General features: G+C 44.0%; 1 protein-coding gene across 1 annotated transcript in view; it reads left to right on the forward strand.

Moving 5' to 3' along the window:
* ADGRA1 (adhesion G protein-coupled receptor A1) overlaps nt 1-23451 on the forward strand; it is an 816325-nt gene that overhangs the window by 683437 nt on the left and 109437 nt on the right. The window contains exons 15-16 of the mRNA XM_030202995.1: nt 3291-3418; nt 15184-15307. Of these exons, the coding sequence (XP_030058855.1) occupies nt 3291-3418; nt 15184-15307 (252 nt within the window). The remainder of the gene's footprint in view (nt 1-3290; nt 3419-15183; nt 15308-23451) is intronic.

Below are 23451 nucleotides of genomic sequence, written 5' to 3' on the forward strand. Positions count from 1 at the left end.
CTAGTGTAGGCTCGTGTTTTTGCCGCGTGCAGATCCTTTTTTCTGCGTGCCTGTAAAAAAAAAGGCCTTTTTAAAATTTTTGCTAAAAATGGACATGCGGCAAAATTAAAACTGGCACGTCTTCATTTTGGTAAGGTCTCACATGGAAACTGTGAGGTAATCGTCTACGCCTGTAGAATGACGATTACTGCTCGATTTCCGCTACGCACCAGAAAATAAAAATTATTTGCAGCGTGCATAGTGGATATGAGTAAAAATCTAATTACCGGCCGGGCCACGTGGTAGCCTGGTGGTAACTCTAAATTGACATGCGTTGGGCGCATGTAGGTGCCTACGTGGCTTAGTAAAAGGGCCCCTAGATGTGCATCAATGCTAGCTTGTACACAGCAGTATTCTATATAACACATAAATGCAAGGGGGCATATACATGGACAGAGCTCAGGCAGCGCCAACATTTATTCGCACCAATACTGTAACATGCACACACGTGCTGCATTTAGACACACCCATTTATGCCTGCAAGTGACCTGGCATAAGTAGGTACACCTAACTTAAGGCCACCAACTGGATCCAGATTTGCAGAATAGGGTTGATCCAGTCCTGGGTTTACCCTAGAGCAGCGATGGTGAACCTATAGCACGCGTGCCAGAGAGGGCACGCAGAGCCCTCTCCTTTGGCACGCGCGCCATCGGTCCGCTCCGCCCACTCTCCCTCCCTCCGAGTACCAGGCCGCCTGCCCTCCCTCCCTCTTCCAACCGCCGAAGCACCAGGCCACCCGCCGCCCTCCCTCCCCCATGGGCGGGACCAGAGCTTGATAGACAGAAACGAAGCAAAGGCGCGCCGAGCGAAGACCATGCCGCGTTTCGCTGTAGGCTAGCTGCCGACGCCTTTTCAATTTCGGAGGAGGAGGGCGAGCACTGGTACTGGGAGGTGCTGGGAGGGAGGGAGGCGAGCGCTGGTGCTGGGAGGTGCTGGGAGGGCAGGCGGGCAGCCTGGTGCTTCGGCGGTTGGGAGGGAAGCAGGCCTGGTGCTGGGAGGGAGGGAGGCAGGCAGGCCTGGTGCTGGGTGCTACTGGGTGCTGGATGGGAGGGAGGCCTGGTGCTGGGAGGAGGGAGGGAGGGAGGGTGAGCGCTGGTGCTGGGAGGTGCTGGGAGGGAGGGAAGCAGGCCTGGTGCTTCGTTGGTTTGGGAGGGAAGCAGGCCTGGTGCTGGGAGGGAGGGAGGCAGGCAGGCCTGGTGCTGGGTGCTACTGGGTGCTGGGAGGGAGGGAGGCAGGCCTGGTGCTGGGTGCTACTGGGTGCTGGATGGGAGGAGGCCTAGTGCTGGAGGGAGGGAGGCAGGCCTGGTGCTGGGTGCTGGGTGGGTGGAAGGGAGGCCTGATGCTGGGAGGGTGGCCTGGTGCTAGGTGGGTGGGTGGCCTGGTGCTGGGTGGGTGGGAGGGAGACCTGGTGCTGGGTGCTACTGGGGGCTGGGAGGGAGGGAGGCAGGCCTGGAGCTGGGTGCTACTGGGTGCTGGGTGGGAGGAAGGCCTGCCTGGTGCTGGGAGGGAGGGCGGGCAGGCAGGGGGGAGAGGAGGGTGGCTGGACATGGGTGGCTGGAGGGGAGAGGAGGGTGGCTGGACATGGGTGGAGGGCAAGAAATGAAGAAGAAAGGAGGAAAGTAAAGAAAGAAATGGAAAGGAAGCCCTGGAAACGGAGTTAAGAGAGCAGCAGAATCAGAGACAACAAAGGTAGAAAAATCATTTTATTTCATTTTAGTGTTTGGAATATGTCCAATTTGAGAATTTACATCTGCTGTCTTATTTTGCACTGGGTATACTGGAGCTGTAACTGCTTACAGAAATGATTCATAATGGAAGAAAATCATGTTATTTTTTTCTCCTATACTAGTATAATATTTTCAATGATGTCTGTTTATATGCACTATGGCTGGTGTAAGGGGTGTGGCTATCATAGGGGTGGAGTCATATGTGGTGACTCCGCCCATAATTAGTACCGGCACTTTGCAATAAATAATTAGATTTTGGGTTGCCTGTTTGGGCACTCGGTCTCTGAAAGGTTCGCAATCACTGCCCTAGAGTATGCTGGGATTTGTAATCATTGCTTTTCTTAGGGAAAGCAATGGGGAAATCAGAACTACAAGTCCCTGCATACAACAGAGTAAACCCATGACTGGATTAACCCTGTCCTTCAAATCTGGATCCAGTTGGCAGCCTTAGTCTAAATGTAGATGTTTCTGCTGGCTTACCCTAGTATTCTATAATGGCATCTTGGTGGACAGGTGCTGTTATAGAATTGGTGCACCCAACTGGAGAGGCCTAGTCATAGAATTCCCCTCTAGGTGTTTAACACAGGATTTAACACACAGTAGCAAATTTTAATGCATGCTAAAGGTTTTTTAACTCGTGCTAAAACCTGTGTTAAATACCTAACACAGGGGTTCTTTTACTAAAGCTTAGCTTGAGTTATCTACAGCAAGGCCCATAGGAATAAAATGGGCACTGTTGCAGATAACTCGAGCTAAGCTTTAGTAAAAGACCCCCACAGCTAGGTAAATAGGCTCCCTAAAGCTCTTCAGAGATTTTGTGACTAGTGGAATAATACATTTAATAAATAAGTGAATAACGTCAGCCACTTTTTGAACACAGATCTGTTTCAGCTCTTTGAGCATTGCTACCTCTGACTTGCAGGACTCTCTCTCGGTCATTACCAGCAATTTTGCACAAGACTTTTCAGCTTTAAAGGCCTGTTTGGCTTCTATAATAATGGTTAATTCATTTGTTTTCTCTGAGATATATGCTTTGGAAGACAGCTTAGACAGGTTGAGCTCAACTACTTTCAGCAACAAACAGCAAGGAGAAGCACCAGCTTTTATCTGCTCTCCTGGTGGAGCTCAACAAAATCGCCATGGCGGCTCCGCAGCAATTCCCACCACCCAATCTAAGTTGTAATGCTCAGTTAACTTTCTCTAAATGAGTCTGAAATACATTCCTATCGAGTTTCACACACTACTGAAATGGACTGTGCAATGATGCAGAAATGCATGCCTATAAATGAGTTGAAACTCGAATGGAAATGCACGGTAAGCTTTTCTGAGAGAAAAATAATTAAATAAGGATTGTGCTTTGTGATGCGGAATAATGGGGAGGATAATGCGATGAAAAATCATGTTTTTTTTTCTACAGCCATATGTAAACAGATCTTGAGAACTGTTAAAAGAATGACAGCAACACTTCAGAGATTATGGCAGATGTCTTTAAGTACTTACGTGGCTTTCTTTCTTTCTTGGCAGGATTTGAAGACTGCCCTCTCCTTCCCCCCCATACCCAGGGAGTTCTTGCACCCTGTGGTTTATGCCTGTACCGCAGTTATGTCTCTGTGCCTATTTGCATCCATTATTACCTACATTGTGCACCACAGGTAGGAGGCTGTTTTTCTTTTTAATGTTCTCTGTCTTTTGGAAAATGAGCATGTTGAATGTGTGTGCTAATGTATTATTGTTAGGGCTTCTAATCAAACATAGAAATGGCAAGTGACCGACTCACCTGCAAATGCGCAGTAGAGACTTTCCTCTCTGTCCCCGCCCTCGCGTCAAGACGTGATGACGTCAGAGGGCGGAACAGAGAGGGAAACGGAGTCGGACTGTCGGCCGCTGCCACTGGAGCCTGGAAATGAACATCGCACACACGAACCTCCACCCTCCCTCCCATCCCCGCCGCCGTCGCTCCCGCCCCCCTCCGTATCGAGCCCCCCTGCACGGACCTGACAGCGCCTCTCACCTCTGGAGGAGTGAGACCAGTTGAAAAATGGAAGTGGTGATCAGCCCATGTTTCTCTTCCTCCTTCTCACAGTTGTGGATGTCTTTTTAGTAACGTCAAACTATAAGCGACAATACCTCAGCCTGTTCTTTTCTTGGTCATGCTTTTAAACACTCTGGCATCAAGCTACAGGGGAAGAAATATCAGGCTGAGTGCTTGACCGCTAGTTTTAAATGACTAAATAGAGACTGATGGTGGAGAGGAGAGGAAGAAGACTCAATACTGGATCAGCATCTTGTATAAGTAGAAAGAGAGCTGTTAGTGCCTATAGAACCTGAGTGTATTTCAATGCCTAGAAGAGATGCTGGATGGCCCAAGGAGAAATACAGAGGAATGTATGGTATGAGGAGCACAACAGAGAGAGAGAGAGAAGGAGGAGGAGGAGGGACAAAGTATAAGAGAGATGAGAAAGGAACAGGAGAGAGTTGGGAATGGCAGAGACAAAAAGCAGGAAGAGAGAGTGAAAGGGGGAAACAAAAAGAAGGGAGAGTGATTGGAAGATGAGTGAGAAAAGAGAGATGTAGGGCAGTTAGGTGATTAGCTGTTAATCTAATTAGCTAATAATTACTCAAGGTTACATTTTGTGGCTTGTCTACTGTGTTTGAAATACGATTTTGCCCTTATGTGGTCTCAGAACAAAGAAAAAGGTTCTCACGTAGGTTTTGCTGGCAATATAAGAGAAGAATGCCACATTTTGGAAATATATTGTAGTTTATTGATAATATAAAAAATATATATGTATGTGTGTATTAGTATGGCAAACCTTAGCAGCAAAACTTATCTCAGTAGTTTTCACAGACAGTGAGATAATAATAGCAGTAGAACTAATAATTATTCCTGATACAAACTTAATATTCCCTAACAGACAAACAGCAGAAGTAAAGTAAGGAATCACATGTCAAAGAATCCTTGCATGCTATCTAACCCTGAACCGTAGGAAAGAAACCTCTCTCCTCACCTGAATTGAGGGATACACACGAAAGAGTCCTTGGCTCCCTCAGTGTGGCAGGTCTCACAGTCCACCAATCCCTCTCATGAACCCCAAGTTAATGTTTCATAGCTGGCTCCTGGATCAGCCACTGACTGCACAAGGTCACATAGATAGGATGCCTCTGCTCTGCAGTGTCTCGGTCTGCGCTCTTGGGAGAAGGCTGCCTCAGTAATGAAGCTGGAAAATACACAGCTGTTCTCTAGAACTATACTTAGTTGTAGTTAAGAGGCTGTGCAGTACTGGTTCTTACTCAGTACACAGCACATTCATATAGTTCTAGTACATTTATGAGGACTAAGTGCCCAAGCACCCAGGGTTACCAAATGAACTACATGTTGAATGGTAAAGTAACACCTATCACAGAAAGGTGTCTCAGAGCCCAAAACCTCTGCTGTCTCTCGACTTAGCTCAGCTCTCTCTAATCTTACATCTCTTCCTTTCCTGCTCCCTCCTCTGTCTACAAGCTGTCAGCAAGAGTCCAGTGATATGGTGGACTTTGCATCATGTGTAGAACAGTTCTCTGATTGGATGAGCTGGCCCAAAATGTCTTGCTTGCAGACAGTAGACGAGGTAAGGCCTTGGTTAATGGGGACCATTAAGTTGGTCAGATGGTAATTGCTATCTGATTGTACAGGACAGCTCACTAACAAGGTGGTCAACAATAATACCTCCGCTTTGTATCTCTGTGAAGCTCTCTCCCCCAAACTTCTCACATGAGGATGAACTGCAAATAATTCTTTCTCACAAACAACTTGTAACTGGATGATGTCAGTATTCCAGGTGCAATGCTCAAAGGGATCCATGACAGGATGGGTATGTAGCACTCAGAGTTTGGTTCATAGGCCTCAATTAGGCTAATGCAGGCCTTATACACACAAATAGGTATGGGCCTGGGGCGTAGCCAGATAGTCAATTTTGGGTGGGCCTGAGCCCAAGGTGGGTGGGCATGGAATTTCCCCCCCCCCCCCAGTACCCCTCCAGTTTGCTCTTCTCTCCACCCCTCCCTGCCCACAAACCCCAAATATTAAATACTTGAGCTGGTGGGGTCCCTAAACTCTGCCAGCTAAAGATTTCCTTCTACTACTCGAGCAGCCAGCACTCTTCCAAATGGCAGCCGGCAGGCACTTGCCTCAAACTGATGCTGCTGTCAGCAGGCCATGCATGCTCAGTGCTTTTGCATGTGTGAAAACTGAGCATGTGCAGAAGGGCCGGTCTTAGCGTCAGCTCAAGGCAAGTGCTGCTGGCTGACATTTGGAAGAGCGCTGGCTGCCCAAGGACAGAAAATCTTCAGCTGGCAAGGTTTGGGAATACCCACCAACCATAGCAAGAGTGTCACAATTTTGGGTGGGCCTGAGTCAAAGCAAACAAAGTAGGGATGCACCATGGTTTTCCAACCAGGGAGAGAAGAGTCACTAGAAGCAGAGCATCAATAAAAGATCCTTTTTATTCATCAACAAACAGAATAGTAAACACCAGTATTTCTCCGATTGCTGTATGAAGTCCACAAAAGGGTGATGCAGCAAAGCTGCAGGGCCCAACACGGATCTGTGTTTCAGCACAAATGCCTCCCTTAGGCACGGTGTCTAGGCATTATAAAAACAAATACATAACATGAACAAAACAAATGAATACGAAAGAAATGCAAATCTCATTCAAATCAAAAATATAGAAATGCTTAGTAATGGTGCCTGATAGAAAATATATAAATACATACTTATGCAATGTGAAATATAATAAATATATAAAAAATAATAGCAAGGGGTAAATAATTATTTTTTAAAAAGTGTGTTAAAGGAGATAGCTGTAAGAGGAATATAGAAGTGTACTTATAGAATAGGCTTATATCCCATGGAAATTTGGGGCCTAAATTTTAGCAACTTGTTATAGAATTGCCTCCTTTAGTGGGCCTGCCCTTAATCCATACTCAGCATTGTGTACTTGGATGCACATCAAAGGGGAACATTTCAAGGATGCAATTTCTTTGAAAGGTTTTCAAGTATTAGAGGCTTATATCCCGCCCCTCAAACAATATCTAAATGGCTTACATAAAATGGTTAAAAATAAGGGAGGAGTGCAATCATAACATGACTGTAAGGGAAAGAGGGAGGAACTACAATCATGACAGGAAAGTACAGGAAAGGAAAACACAAAAGAGGAAGATGTCCAGGATGCTATCAGAGTCAAGCGCTTAAAAATAAAAATAATTTAGCTGTATGCATCCATAAATAAAAAAAGTTTTCAAATGAGTCTTAAAATTAACTAGGTGCCCCCTTTGGCTTCCCCATATGATTGTGACTGTATATTTTAAGGCATATTCCTGTTGCTTTAAATGAGAGGCCCTTTTACTAAGCTGCTTTAGGTGTTATAAAGTGTGCGGATTACCATGGGACACATTCAAGCGTCCTACAGTAATATTGAAATCTGAGGCATGCTAACTGTATGCTAGAAAGCTTTCTAGTTTTTTTTTAGGGGCGTGTCATGGACATTCCGGCACTAACCATTTAGAGCATCTATATTACCACACAAATATGCAGGAGCCTTACCACCTACAAAATAGGTGGTAGTAAGTGCTTATGCAGTAATTTTTTAAAAAGGACCACATGCTATTGGCAGCATTAGTACATTGCAAATAATGCAAAATTGTTAAAAAGCATTTTTACAGCTGCAGTATAAATGCCTCAGCATGCTGGGAAGATACCGTAAGGGCACTCATAAGGCCACTTTGTACCGCAGCTTAGTAAAAGGACCCCTGAGTACCTATAGGAAAAGTTAACTTAAAAATTAGTTGTCTGTATTTTGTTTATTTTGTTTCACTGAATATTGAATAGATGTTCCTCAAATGTGACATTTGTAATGTTATACAAACTGGAAAGAAGCAGCTAAGTGCCATTGTATTTGAATTTGAGAAACTTCTTTACAACTGTGCAATGTAAAATTTGTGCAGAATTCCCTGGCTGCTCAGAATTTACCTTTCTGCCCTCATAAAAACAAAGAACCAGTTTTGTTAGCTGCCAGAAGAGAGGTAGAAATATGTATGTGAAAGAACTGCCTCTATGGGAGAAGAACGAATCATTTGGGATCCTTTTACCAAACTGCGAGAAAAAGGGCCCTGCGCTAGCGGTGGGGGCAGTTTTTCCCACACACCAGGGCCCTTTTACCACAGTGGGTAAAAGGCCCACAGACACACATGACAATGTGGGTAAGAGAACTGCCATGCAACAGGGAGCCCTTACCGCTACCCATTGAGGTGGCAATAAGGCTCCTGCAGTAACCTGGTGGTTACCGCCACACAAACCATTTCCAAGAGTTTTCTTTTTCTCCTGGAAACGGCATGTGCTCGGGCAGAACTACCCCGGCCCGGCGGTCCCGAAAGAGCGAGCGGTAAGCCCGCATTGGGCTTTCTGTAGTTCTGTAAAAGGGTCCCTTAATGCATCTAATTTTCTCTTACTGGAGGCAGGAAAAGGAAGAGGAGGTGCCACTGCAGTTAATAACTGGCTCTTCAGTTGTGGCCAGAGCTAAAGTGTTAACCTAGAACGGTAGAGTAAAGGCCAAGAAGGAAATCAGTCTGGGGAGGGGGAAGGGGGGAAACAGAGAAAAGAGATGAGACACAGTTAAGCCTGGGGATTAAGAAAGAGCCAGAGACCTGGAGTGTGTCAAACCTAAGAAAGGAGCTAGGAAGACAATCAAGATTGAGAAGGGAGAGAGAACTAGATGGAGGATCAAGCCTGAGGAGAGGGAAGGAGAGAGAGTAAGGCAGTCAATTCTAGGGAGGAAGAGATTGACTTTGACTTGGGTAAAGAGAGAGAGAGCGATCGTACAGTAGGATGGATTCTGGAGGATAAGAGCCACTATGAGTGGTGCATCCAGTACCGGAGTGGTTTTGAAATTGAAGAGGGAGAAAGTTGGAGAAAGGATGACTTTAGGGACACAGTCACACAGCTGAGGAGAAAACAGGGGTATATGAGGAGCAAATCTGCAGTGTGGAACTGAGGATGAGAGGAAAGAGAAAGCACAGGGGCTGTGAAGAGGGATCTGTAGAGTTGAGTATGGATCGGGAGAGAGTTGAGGCAGTGATGCTAGGTGGAAGATCTGCGGTGGCAAAGCATGGCTGTCCCATGTAATCATAATCTCTTCATTCTCCATAGAACTCTTATAGACATGATCCCAGTGCTTTTCTGGAACAGTAATGTTATAATGCTTATGTAATGTTTACAAAGTTTCCAGTGGATGAGACATGCTACCTTGACATGCCTTTCTGAATAGAAATTTTCTGGGAGAGGTAGTGCTGAATTTTAAAATACTGTGTGCAGAAATTTGAACTTTTTTTGCATATAATTTAAAATTGTTTTTAGAAGAATGTCTCCAGGAATAAAATATCAGTGCATGTAATGCCTGTGGGAGGCATTTGAGAGCATCCAACTCATTTTCACAACCAGTCTTGAATGAGAACACACCAATGTGTAAATCCCATGACATAGTTCTAATTATAAAACTATAATTACCTTTAATATATGGCAAAACGTTCTGTAAAGTGGGCTGGTACTAGATAGCCCCTCACCTAGATTCTATCCTTCATGATTTGTGATATTTTTACTTAATGTTTATGTCTTGAAATTTATTAACTGGATTTTCAAAATTTGAATGCTCTAAAACCGAAACGCAGTTTGATATCTACAAGTTTGAAGCAATTCGGAAAGGGTTCACGTGGAAATGTACTCTTTGAGGACCTTCCTCAGTAACTTGGAATTTCCTTCCTAGGAGTTGGAGGGGGATTAACTAATGTTTAGGAAGAAGTTGAATGCAACTCTAAAGTGGGCAAAATTAGTTCATTATACCTCTAGCAGTAGGAGGAAAAGATCTCAGACTTCACTAGGTAACTCAGCCTTTTTCAATGAAAACGAGTCAAAGCACAAATTATTACTGAAGAGAAACAACGTAATTCCTATGAAGAAAGTGAATGCAAAAATAACTAACAGATGTCCTTGTCGTTGTGTATACAACGAGAGGACATCTATTACATATAGTAACATGGAGAGGCATAATCGAACGGGGGCGCCCATTTCTAAGGGCGCCCATCTCTAAGGACGGCCCCGTAAAGGGGCGTCCCCGACCATATTAGCGAAACAAGATGGACGCCCATCTTTCGTTTCGATAATACGGTTGGGAATGGACAAATCTCACATTTGGGTAGACCTTAGAGATGGCTGCCCTTAGAGATGGCCGACCTTGGTTTTCGCCGATAATGGAAACTAAGGACGTCCATCTCAAAAACGGCCAAATCCAAGCCATTTGGTCATGGGAGGAGCCAGCATTTGTAGTGCACTTGTCCCCCTCACATGCCAGGACACCAACCGGGCACCCTAGGGGCACTGCAGTGGACTTCACAAATTGCTCCCAGGTGCATAGCTCCCTTACCTTGGGTGCTGAGCCCCCCAAATCCCCCTCCCCCCATGTCCGCCTGCCTGAAGTACACTGCTCCCACTACAACTGATCCAGGGGCCAATATACTGCTGCGATGGACCTGAGTATGGCATTTGAGGCTGGCATAGAGGCTGGCAAAAAGTATTTTTAACCTGTTTTTTATGGTGGGAGGGGGTTAGTGACCACTGGGGAGTAAGGGGAGGTCATCCCCGATTCCCTCCGGTGGTCATCTGCTCAGTTTGGGCATCTTTCATGGCTTGGTCGCAAGAAAAAATGGACCAAGTGAAGTCGGCCAAGTGCTCGTCAGGGACGCCCTTCTTTTCTATTATCAGCCGAGGATGCCCATCTCCTAATCACGCCCCAGTCCCCCCTTCGCTACCCTGCCGACACGCCCCCGTGAACTTTGGTCGTCCCTGCAACCTAAAGCCGTCGAGGGTGTCAAAAATCGGCTTTCGATTATGCCAATTTGGGCGGCCTTGCGAAAAGGGCACTCATCTCCCGATTTATGTCGAAAGATGGACGCCCTTCTCCTTCGAAAATAAGCTGGATAGTAACATAGTAAGTGACGTCAGATATAGACCTGTACGTTCCATCCAGTCTGCCCAACAAGATAAACTCATTTTACATGATGTGCGGTACTTTATATGTATATCCGAGTTTGATTTGTCCTTGCCATTGTCAGGAAACAGACCATAGAAGTCTGCCCAGCACTGGTTTTGCTTCCCAATTACCAGCGTCACCACCCAATTTCCGCTAAGATTCCGTGGATCCACTCCTTCTAAGCAGGATTCCTTTGTGTTTATCCCACATGTTCAATTTCTTCAAAGGAGTTAGATGCATTGTTTCTCTTTCAGTAATATTTTGTGCTTTGACCCATTTTCATTGAAAAGGGCTGAGTTATCTAGTGAAGTCTAAGATCTTTTCCTCCTACCGCTAGTGGTTTAGTGAACCAATTTATTCCACTTTGGCGTTGCATTTAGGTTAATGAAGTGTGGACATATCTAGCCTATTTTGTGGATTAAGTATTCTTAGGAAGAAGTTGAAGACATGGCTGTTTGATTAGTGAAATGGGTTTCCTTAGGCTTGTTGTGCATCATCATTTTGATGATTTTATATGTGATTTTGAAGCTCATTTTCAAAAGAGAAAAATGTCCAAAAAGTGGCATAAATCTGCATTTGGACGTTTTTTCTCACAAACGTCCAATTTTTTTATTTGTTGCATTTGTATCCCACATTTTCCCACCTACAGTGGTGGAAATAAGTATTTGATCCCTTGCTGATTTTGTAAGTTTGCCCACTGACAAAGACATGAGCAGCCCATAATTGAAGGGTAGGTTATTGGTAACAGTGAGAGATAGCACATCACAAATTAAATCCGGAAAATCACATTGTGGAAAGTATATGAATTTATTTGCATTCTGCAGAGGGAAATAAGTATTTGATCCCCCACCAACCAGTAAGAGATCTGGCCCCTACAGACCAGGTAGATGCTCCAAATCAACTCGTTACCTGCATGACAGACAGCTGTCGGCAATGGTCACCTGTATGAAAGACACCTGTCCACAGACTCAGTGAATCAGTCAGACTCTAACCTCTACAAAATGGCCAAGAGCAAGGAGCTGTCTAAGGATGTCAGGGACAAGATCATACACCTGCACAAGGCTGGAATGGGCTACAAAACCATCAGTAAGACGCTGGCGAGAAGGAGACAACTGTTGGTGCCATAGTAAGAAAATGGAAGAAGTACAAAATAACTGTCAATCGACAAAGATCTGGGGCTCCACGCAAAATCTCACCTCGTGGGTATCCTTGATCATGAGGAAGGTTAGAAATCAGCCTACAACTACAAGGGGGGAACTGTCAATGATCTCAAGGCAGCTGGGACCACTGTCACCACGAAAACCATTGGTAACACATTACGACATAACGGATTGCAATCCTGCAGTGCCCGCAAGGTCCCCCTGCTCCGGAGGCACATGTGACGGCCCGTCTGAAGTTTGCCAGTGAACACCTGGATGATGCCGAGAGTGATTGGGAGAAGGTGCTGTGGTCAGATGAGACAAAAATTGAGCTCTTTGGCATGAACTCAACTCGCCGTGTTTGGAGGAAGAGAAATGCTGCCTATGACCCAAAGAACACCGTCCCCACTGTCAAGCATGGAGGTGGAAATGTTATGTTTTGGGGGGTGTTTCTCTGCTAAGGGCACAGGATTACTTCACCGCATCAATGGGAGAATGGATGGGGCCATGTACCGTACAATTCTGAGTGACAACCTCCTTCCCTCCGCCAGGGCCTTAAAAATGGGTCGTGGCTGGGTCTTCCAGCATGACAATGACCCAAAACATACAGCCAAGGCAACAAAGGAGTGGCTCAGGAAGAAGCACATTAGGGTCATGGAGTGGCCTAGCCAGTCACCAGACCTTAATCCCATTGAAACTTATGGAGGGAGCTGAAGCTGCGAGTTGCCAAGCGACAGCCCAGAACTCTTAATGATTTAGAGATGATCTGCAAAGAGGAGTGGACCAAAATTCCTCCTGACATGTGTGCAAACCTCATCATCAACTACAGAAGACGTCTGACCGCTGTGCTTGCCAACAAGGGTTTTGCCACCAAGTATTAGGTCTTGTTTGCCAGAGGGATTAAATACTTATTTCCCTCTGCAGAATGCAAATAAATTCATATACTTTCCACAATGTGATTTTCCCGGATTTAATTTGTGATGTGCTATCTCTCACTGTTACCAATAACCTACCCTTCAATTATGGGCTGCTCATGTCTTTGTCAGTGGGCAAACTTACAAAATCAGCAAGGGATCAAATACTTATTTCCACCACTGTATTTGCAGGCTCAATGTGGCATTTTCATTGTCATTTTCAAAACCAATTTTTAGACATTTTTCTATGAAGTCCACCAGAAGTGCGTTCAAATCACAAGGAGGTGTGTCAGGGGCAAGTTAAGAGCGGAATCTGGGCATTCCTAACACTTGGACAGTTTTCAGTCATAATGGAACAAAATAAAATCGTCCAGGACTAAAACTAAGATGTTTATTTATTTATTTATTTGCTGCATTTGTATCCCACATTTTCCCACCTATTTGCAGGCTCAATGTGGCTTACATTGTTCTGTCATGGCTATCACCATTCCAGAGTTAGAGATATAAGTGATGATACATAGATGTTGTGAGCTAGACTTGGTTTTATAACGAATAAGGCTCAAAAATGTGCCCTAAATGACCAGATGACCACTGGAGAGAAACAGGGGTGACCTCCCCTTACTCCCCCAGTGGTCACTAACTCCTCTCACCTAAAAATGTGATTTAAAACGTTACTTGCCAGCCTCAGATATTATACTCAAAAAATATATAGTGGAATTAGAAAAGGTACATAGAAGGACAATGAAAATGATAAAGTGGATGGGACGACTTCCCTACGAGGAAAGGCTGAAATGGCTAGGGCTTTTCAGTTTGGAGAAAAGACGGCTGAGGGAAGATATGATAGAGGTCTATAAAATAATGAGTGGAGTATAACAGGTAGAGGTGAATCACTTGTTTAATCTTTCCAAAAATACTAGGACTAGGGGGCATACGATGAAGCTAGAAAGTAGTACATTTAAAACAAATCAGAGAAAATTTTTCTTCACTCAACGTGTAATTAAACTCTGGAATTCATTGCCAGAGAATGTAGTAAAAGCAGTTAGCTTAGCGGAGTTTGGATGGCTTTCTAAAGGAAAAGTCCATAGACCATTATTAAAATGGACTTGGGGAAAATCCACTGCTTATTTCTAGGATAAGCAGTATAAAATGTTTTGTACTTTTTTGTGACCTTGTGACCTGGATTGGCCAGTGTTGGAAACAGGATGCTGGGCTTGATGGACCTTTGGTCTGTCCCAGTATGGCAATCTTATATGTACTTATGTCCATTAGAACAGCATGCATGTCCCTGGTGCAGTCTAGTGGTGGGTGCAGTGCACTGCAGACAGGTGGACCCAGGCCCATGCCTCCCCCTACCTGTTCAACTTGTGGAGGAAACTGTAAGCCCTCCAAAATGCACCAGAAACCCACTGTACTAACACATAGATGCCCCCTTCACGGTAGTGGTGTACAGTTGGAGGTAGTGGGTTTTGGGGGACTCAACAGACAAGATAAGGGAGCAATGGTGAGATGTGTACCTGAAAGCATTTTATGACGTCTACCGCAGTGCCCCCTAGGGTGCCCTATTGCTTTCCTGGGATGTCTGGGGGACCAGTCTACTAAATATGTTGGCTCCTCCTACATCCCAATGGCTTCATGTTGTGCGTTTTGTACTTGGACTTTTTTTTTTTTTTTTTTTGAAAATGGTCCAAAAAACAAAACATCCAAATCAGAAAACCTTGTTCAAAACAGTATTTTTGAAAAAAGATAGATGTTTTTCTTTTTGAAAATGACCTTCTTTCCTATGTACACGTCATATCGAAAATGCCCGTTTGTGATTTTAATTGTGTCACTATTATATAACTGTATTGTAAAATACGTTGCTAAGTCAAATATAAATGTTATTGGCTTTTTTAACACACGTAGTTAAAAAAAATTGTAATCATTTGAGCTAAATCAGATGAAGGATGCTGGCCTTATTCTAATTTTGCTGACATTTTCTAAAGATGGAAAAAATTAGAATGACAACCTACATCCTTAATTTGAGTTAAATGATTTAACTCAGCCCAGTAGAGGTATTAGTATTATTACTATTTCAACATCCAAAACTTTGGCTTGAGTGAAACCTTTGTAAAATAATTCTAGCATATGTATTCTGAAATATACCATTTGAGGTTTCCTTACGTTTTGGTTAAATCATTTTCAGTGGTGACTAAAACGAATGCTAGTTTATTTTGTTTTTAAAACCTTTAACTACCCAGGTTATAAGATTTATTAAAGGTGCTTTTAATTTTGCTTTGTTTTTAATATATATGTGTGCATATAGCACGATCCGAATCAGCAGGAAAGGATGGCACATGCTGCTGAACTTCTCATTCCATACTGCTCTCACTTTTACTGTATTTGCTGGTGGAATCAATCGTATAAGCCACCCAATTGTATGTCAAGCTGTAAGTATCCGTCACCATTACTTCCTATAAAATAGTGACTGTTTATTGACATATTGTAGATGAAACACCTTGGCTTTAGTTATTATTTATGTATTACTTAGATGCACATGCTGGAATTAGAATTCTTTTAAACAACTCTGTTGCAGCTCTCTGTGGTGTCCAGCACCGAAGGAATTTTATACTGTGAAATTTGGAAATTAAACAAAAATTGATGCACGGGTATATATGTTTGCAGGACAGAGAGATCTTTTCTGTAGCATTAGAAAAATGCCACAAGTTGAATGTTCCCATATATTTGTCTATTCACAGTGGTCAGGAATTTACAGAATTGGGGCCAAATTAAGGACTCCTTTTACTAAGCGGCAGTAAGCCCAACGCGGGCTTACTGTTTACTATACAGGAAGTACCGCCGGGCTACCACAGCAGCCCAGAGGTACTTCCCACCCCTAGGGCGCCGTCATTTCCGGTGCTACAAAACATTGTTTATTTTTGTAGCGCCAGAGTGTACCCCGGTGGTAATCGGGCAGTGCCACATGCTGCCTGGTTACCGCCGGGTTAACAGGGGAGCCCCTACCACCACCTCAGTGGGTGGCGGTAAGGGCTCCTCCCCCTTCCAGAAATTGCCGCGCGGCAAGTTCTTTACTTGCTGCACTGCCATTTCCTGAAGGAAAGCGAGACTTCCCTTTTACCAGCTGCAATAAAAGGGGGCTTCGGTGCGCATGTAAAACATGCGCCGACACCAGCACCGGCCCCCTTTTGCCGCAGCTTGGGTTAAGGGGCCCTAAGTTAGAAAAAACTATGGTGTGGCTGCTTCTATGAATGAATATTTGTACCTTTTTGTTGAAATACTTCGTGACACAAAGAGTCATTTGAATGAATTGTACTCTCAGCGCTGTTTGTTTGCTTTTTAAATACTATCAACTCTTTAACTTCTAATTAGAAATGTACAATCTCCCTCTGAGCAACTATATGCTTCAGATCCACCCACTGAAGTAAGAAGGCAGGTGGTTTCTACTGCTATAGTTACTGCTCCGATCACCTTATATTACTGACGAAATATATATCATATATTTAAGCACTGTGACCAGTATTGAAAAAAATACTCTGACCATGGCTTTTGAATGCACCTGGATAGTGAGCAGTGCTGAATGTATGTGGAGAATGGTGACGGCCCCCAGATCCATGGAGAACCATTATCATGTAGCTATGCAGTTTAACTTAGACAGTCTTTTTCTGTCCTAAATTAAACGTAGTTACACGGATCAGGGGCATAGCCAGACTTCGGCGGGAGGGGGGGTCCAGAGCCCGAGGTGAGGGGGCACATTTTAGCCCCCCGGCGCCGCCAACCCCCTCCCGCTATTGCGGACTTTGCCCCCCCCCCTCCCCGCCGCCGACCCTCTTGACCCCCTCTCCCACCGCCAACCCGCCATCGCCTACCTTTGCTGGCGAGGGACCCCCAACCCCCACCAGCTGAGGTCCTTTTCTTCTCGCAAAAGGCTTCCTTCTTCTGTTTCTGACGTCCTGCACGTTGTACGTGCAGGACGTCAGACTCGCAGCATAATAAACCTTAATTATGGGCGCACTTAACTTGATTTTATCGGGTGTGTGCACACACACGGATGATTTCTAATTCGTATCCACGTCTTTCTATTTCATTCGGCAGCACACCGGTACTGCATTCCTCGACATTGATCGACCTCAATTTTCTCTGTGTCTCAGCGTCCCAACGCCCCTACGCTACATGACTTGATGTGTTGCCTTCTTTAGCAGAATCATAGCGAGTCCGACTCTGCAGGGTTTCGATGAATCTTCTTCAGGAACTCGAGATTTAAATTGCTAAAGTTTCACTAAACAAAAGAAAAGAGAAAAGTGCCCCTACTCTAATGGCTTTCCTTCATTTACAAACATTTCTTTATATGTTTTCTGGGTCAGTCCTTCCACTGTTGTCTCCTCAAGGTTATACTCTGGTTCTTTGTAAGTGAAAGTGCTGCATTAGGCATGCACATCTATGCCTGCTATTGACATGGTGTATGTGGGTGTTCCTACATGTGCTAGTATTCTATAATCGAATCATGACACACAGTTACAGAACATGGGTGTAGTTTGACAGTTTCATTTGGGGGGGCAAAGGTTAGGGCGTGTCTCTCTCCTGCCGCCGATCCCCCCCCCCCCCCCCCCGGAGTCTTCCAGTGGCGCCCGGTATCACCCTCCCCCGTCTTCCAATCCCCCAAGCCACTGGCAGCCTCAGCAAAAGAAGCACACAAGCTGCTTTAGACCTGCCCTTGAGGCCCTTCTCTCTCCTACAGCTTCCTGCCTGCACGGGAACAGGAAGTTGATGGAGAAAGAAAGAAAGAAAGAAAGGCTTCCAGGGGCAGGTCTAAAGCAGCATGCGTGCTGCTTTCTCGCAGAGGCTGCCGGCGGCTCGGGGATTGGAGAATGGGGTGGCAGCTCGTTTGGGGGGGCAGTGCCTCCTCACCCCGCAAACTATGCCCATGCCCCTAACTGCTTTTGAATATTGTGCCAACACAATCCTTGTAACCTGTGTAACCAAAGGTTCCTTTTTAACATCCAATTCAAAGTGTTTGCATTTTAAAAGGCTGAGGAAATTCAATAGGATCACGCACTTCAAAGTAAACCTTTCCTAAGGACAATGAGCCAGTTTGCTGTTGTTTAATCAGATATAAATTAAACTTCTGGCTTTAATCAGCCATTTCAGTACAGTTCATTTTTCATTCCTACTTTCTAAGAATTGTTTGTACCGGAAAAATGACAGGTCTAATTATTGAGCAATCTAGCAGTCTTCTAATTGGCATTCACTGCACCCAAAAGTTCTTGAGGAATCACAAGGCATATTCATTCCAGTTCTTTCGATTCTCATCATCCCTATTCTCTAATGTGCAAATAAGCAAATGAGAAGCAAGGCATCGTGGGAGTAATTCTATAACAGTGTGTCTGTAATTAGGCATCCAGAGGGCAACTGATTGGCACATACTCTATAAAGGAAAGTAGACACCAATTATCATTTATAGAATACTGGCTTAACACAGGATATATGCACATATACACTTCTGCACAACAGTGACATAACCATGGGTGGGCCTCCAGTTTGGGCTCAGGCCCACCCAAAATTGTGGTGCTCTTGCTGTGACTGATCTGGATGTCTCAATTCCTAAGTCACTGATCTATTTAAAAAAAAAGGAACTTCGTATGTGCTAAAATCAGACGGACACTGTAAACCACTTTGAGTTGTGTTGCAAGTAAAGCAGTGTATCAAAGGGAAATACACTATAAACAATTGTAGTTTTTCACAAGAGTCAAAAGCTAAAGACCTGCAATGAGGTTCACACAGTGAAGGCGAACTTTCAAGAGATCAAACATACACTTAACAACTTTCTTGGCAGAATGATGGGCAATATTGACAAACTGGTGGGCTGATGAGTATTTCTGAGCCCACAAATACATGTTTAGTGTGAAGGAGGAATATGAGTTATATATGTGTATATTAGCTTGTGTTTGGAAAAATAACTCTATTCAGTACAGCAGTGATAGTACTTTAGTTGATGTGAATTAATTCTGCTTGACAAGATAGCAGTGTAGTATGCTAGTTTTGAGTGTTTTACTATTCCTTCAGACCTGGAATATATGCTGTATGTTTGAATAAATGATGTAGTTGTATGTCAACAAGACTATGTGCAGGTATAAAGAGCAAGGCAATGAAATATTTATGTATAGTGTGACTGAATAGGTGTGCGAGTATGGAAGAAAAGCTGCGAATGTAAGTAAAACTGAATCTGAACTAACAATAACATTTACATTTATTCAATTTAAGATTTATTTGGCATTAGCTCACACCTTTTCAGTAGTAGCTCAAGATGATTTACATTCAGTTACATAGAATATTTCCCTGTCTCAAGCAGTTCTACAATATAAATTTATACCTGAAGCAAAGGAGGGTTAAGGACTTAAGGGGCCTTTTTACAAGGTCGCGGGAGGGCTAACGCATGGGTAGTGTGTGCCAAATCGCCACAGCCATCAGGGTAGCACGTGTGCCAAATCCTGCAGTAGAAAATATTTTTCTATTTTTACTGTGGGGGGAGGGAGGCATTCCCGGCAGTAATCAGCAGCGCGGCCACGTTGGCGCATGCTGCATGGTTACCGCACGGGTAGCGCATGAGCCTTTACCGCTAAGTCAGTAGCTGGCAGTAAGGACTCAGGCTCTACATAGGCGCGCGCGCTAGTTTGAATTTTTGCACATGCCCATTTTCCGGCCCATTTAAAAGATTGCCTTTTTCCCCAGCCGCAATGAAAAGTGGCCTAGCGTGCACCCAAAAGACGGGCCCACACTACCGCAGGCCACTTTTAACCATGGCTTTGTAAAAGGACCCATCAGTGTCTTGTCCAAGATCACAGAGAACACATCGAGATTTGAACCAGGCTTCCCTGTTTGTCAGCCCGGTGCTCTAACCTCCTTGCTCAGTGAAAAAAAAAAAATCTAAAGACCCTGTTTACTAAGCAGAGCTATAGGCACGCTAGCATTTTTAGTGCACGCTAATGCTAGAGACACTCATAGGAATATATGGGTGTCTCTAGCGTTAGCGTGTGCTAAATTTTAGCGAGTGCTAAAAAAGCTAGCGCACCTTAATAAACAGGGCTCTAAGTATGCAATACAGGAAATACATAGAAAGGAAGAAACAGGTCATGTTAAACAATGTAGGAATACTTTAGAAATGTTAAGTAGTAGTAGGAGGAGGATAGAATAAAAAGCAAAAGGGAAACAAACCAGTAGACTGTTAGGGATGGGCAGCCAGAAAATTTTCATTGTGTGTCGCTTCCCATGACATTTCCGGGAATGTTCCTTTATTCATTTTCATTTGGCCATTTTTTTTTTTTGTCACAGAAGCAAAATCATTGAGCGTGCACTGTTTAGAAAGAGGGTGCAAAGAGGGCGCATTTTTTCTGAAAGCGTGCATACTATGCATGCATGTGCACTGGTTCTGCACACACAAACAATGCCCTCTCTCAAAAGAGTGTGCACTTTTATCAGCACATGATAATTTTCATGTTTTTTCTGCTCATTTTTGTTTAATTTTGACATAGGATATATCTTTATTTATGCATTCTTGTATCCCACAATTATCCAAAAACAAGTTTCGGTTCAAAGTGAACCCAGAGGCATAGCCAGGTTTTGACATCAGGGGGAGCAGACTTTTCTAAAATAGGCCCCGGTCAGTGTCAGCCAGGCAGCGGGCTGATGTTTTTGCTCAGGTGCGGAAGCTGTGGCCAGTAAATGATTAACACAGGCTGCCTCTGCTGCATCCTGCCTACAAGGAAGCAGGAAGTTACATCAGAAGGCAGGATCCAGCAAGGTCCTGTGACTGGCTAGAGCAGGCAGCCTGTCTTCTTAACTGCAGTAAAAAATATTCAGATTGTGACCATCACCTCAGGAACAGTATATACACTTCTTCCACTGCTAGAAACTTTGTTTAAATCAGATGGGCTTCTGTTTGTGTGGTGACTCTACAGGATGTAGAGACAACTAGCCCTGAGCATTTCTAATTTGAGTGAGAAGGGCCACCAAAGGCCGCCCTTGCCCCAGATCCTACTTTCAAATAGGTCCTGACATTTTGAAATAACACAAAACCCTGCAAAAAGACACTTAAAACCTATATAGAAAAATTACCACACTGTAACAGCCCTAACCCACCTATGAAAAAACAGTGTTATATAAATATTACACTGAGTCCTAGAGCACCAAACTTACCAAACCATAACAGCCTTAACCCATCTATGAAAAGACAGTGCTGTAAATATTACACTGGGCCCTAAAACACCAATATACTGCTACTGGGAAACTGGAACAAGCTGGACTGTTACAGATTCCTGTACAGACACTACATGCTAGCAGAATCCTTTACCTCAGTTGGAGGACATGGACAGACACTCATCTGATACAAAATAGGGAACCACAAAAAAAAAAAACATGCAGACAAAAGCTGAAATGGAGACCCCCCCCCCCCCCCACCACCCTTTACACCGGGCCCAAGAAAGCCAGACTCTATAAGCAGTACAATACTAGTAAAAGAGAAACAAATGTATTTTCTCCTGTACTTTGCAAAAGTTCATATTGCATTGACATTCAAGCCAGATTTTATAAAGCCAGGATATAGACATCTAAAATTGCAGTACATATTATAATGCCTCTGTATCACTCCATGGTGCAACCATACCTTGAGTACTTTGTGCAATTCTGGTCGCAGTATCTTAGAAAAGATATAGCAGAATTAGAAAAGAAGTGCAACTAAGATGATTAAGTTGGATGAAACTCCTCTCATATGAGGAAAGGCTTAAGAGGTTAGGACTCTTCAACTTGGAAAAGAGATGGCTGAGGGGACATATAATAGAGGTCCACAATATACTGAGTGGTGTAGAACGGGTAAACGAAAATCAATTGTTTACTATTTCAAAAGGTTCAAAGAGTAGGGGACACTCATGGAAGTTACACAGTACTACTTTTAAAACAAACAGAAGGAAATATTTTTTCACTCAATGAGTAGTTAAGCTCTGGAACTCGTTGCCGAAGGATATGGTATCAGCGATTAGCATATCTAGATTTTTAAAAGGTTTGGACATGTTCCTAGAGGAAAAGTCTATAGTCTGCTATTGAGATAGACATGAGGAAAGCCACTGTTTGTCCCTGGGATCAGTAGCATGAATGTTGCTGTTATTTGGGATTCTGTCAGGTACTTGGACCTGAATTGGCCACTGTTGGAAGCAGATAACTACTACTACTTAACATTTCTAGAGCGCTACTAGGGTTACGCAGCCTGTACAGATTAACATAAATTGACATAAAGGACAGTCCCTGCTCCAAGGAGCTTACAATCTAAAGGGCGAAATGTCAAGTAGGGGCAGTCTAGGTTTCCTGAATAGAGGTATGATGGTTAGGTGCCGAAGGCGACATTGAAGAGGTGGGCTTTGAGCAAGGCTTTGAAGATGGGCAGGGAGGGGGCCTGGCGTATGGGCTCAGGGAGTTTATTCCAGGCATGGGGTGAGGCGAGGCAGAAAGGGCGGAGCCTGGAGTTGGCGGTGGTGGAGAAGGGTACTGACAGGAGGGATTTGTCTTGAGAATGGAGGTTATGGATAGGAATGTAAGGGGAGATGAGGGTAGAGAGGTAGGGAGGGGCTGTAGATCGAGTGCATTTGTAGGTTAAAAGGAGAAGCTTAAACTGTATGCGGTACCTGATCGGAAGCCAGTGAAGTGACTTGAGGAGAGTGGTGATATGAGTGTACCGGTTCAGGCGGAAGATAAGACGTGCAGCAGAGTTTTGAACGGACTGAAGGGGGAATAGGTGGCAAAGTGGGAGGCCAGTGAGGAGTAGGTTGCAGTAGTCAAGACGAAAGATAACTGGGCTAGATGGTCTATTGGTCTGCTTTTACTACATTCTCTGGCAACAAATTCCAGAGTTTAATTACACATTGAGTGAAGAAATATTTTCTCTGATTAGTTTTAAATTTACTACTTTGTAGCTTCATTGCATGCCCCCTAGTCCTAGTATTTTTGGAAAGAGTAAGCAAGCGATTCACGTCTACCCATTCCACTCCATTCATTATTTTATAGACTTCTGTCATATCTCCCCTCAGCCATCTTTTCTCCAAGCTGAACAGCCCTAGCCTTTCAGCCTTTCCTCATTTGGAAAAATAGAAATATAACAAATTACACAGGAAACAAAACAGTCACTTCCAATAATCTCAAGAACACCAAAAGTGGGATTCCAAGAGCTCAAACAATCTCAGAAATATTGTATTACCAAAATGCTATACCTACAATAAAATTTCCTAAGGAGAGGATACTTTTACAATATTCCTTTTAAAGAGACAGACCTAGGCTATATTCCCTTCACTATCCTTGCACCAGCCCAAGATGAGAAGAGGTTCCTGCCTCAACCAATTTATTATTCAAAAACATCATTAACTGAGAAGGATCAAAGAATATATACGTATTTACAAGAAAATTAAGTAAGAAGAAGGCCCCTATATCTAGAACTCTAGATCATAACAACAAAAACTGCTTACACTGCCTCTGTGTAGCGTTCGTTACATCAGAGAACATTCTTACAATCAGGGAAAGAAAGGGAAAATTTCAG

This window comes from Microcaecilia unicolor, chromosome 5 (assembly GCF_901765095.1).
Source record: "Microcaecilia unicolor chromosome 5, aMicUni1.1, whole genome shotgun sequence".
In the NCBI taxonomy this organism is placed as follows: domain Eukaryota; kingdom Metazoa; phylum Chordata; class Amphibia; order Gymnophiona; family Siphonopidae; genus Microcaecilia; species Microcaecilia unicolor.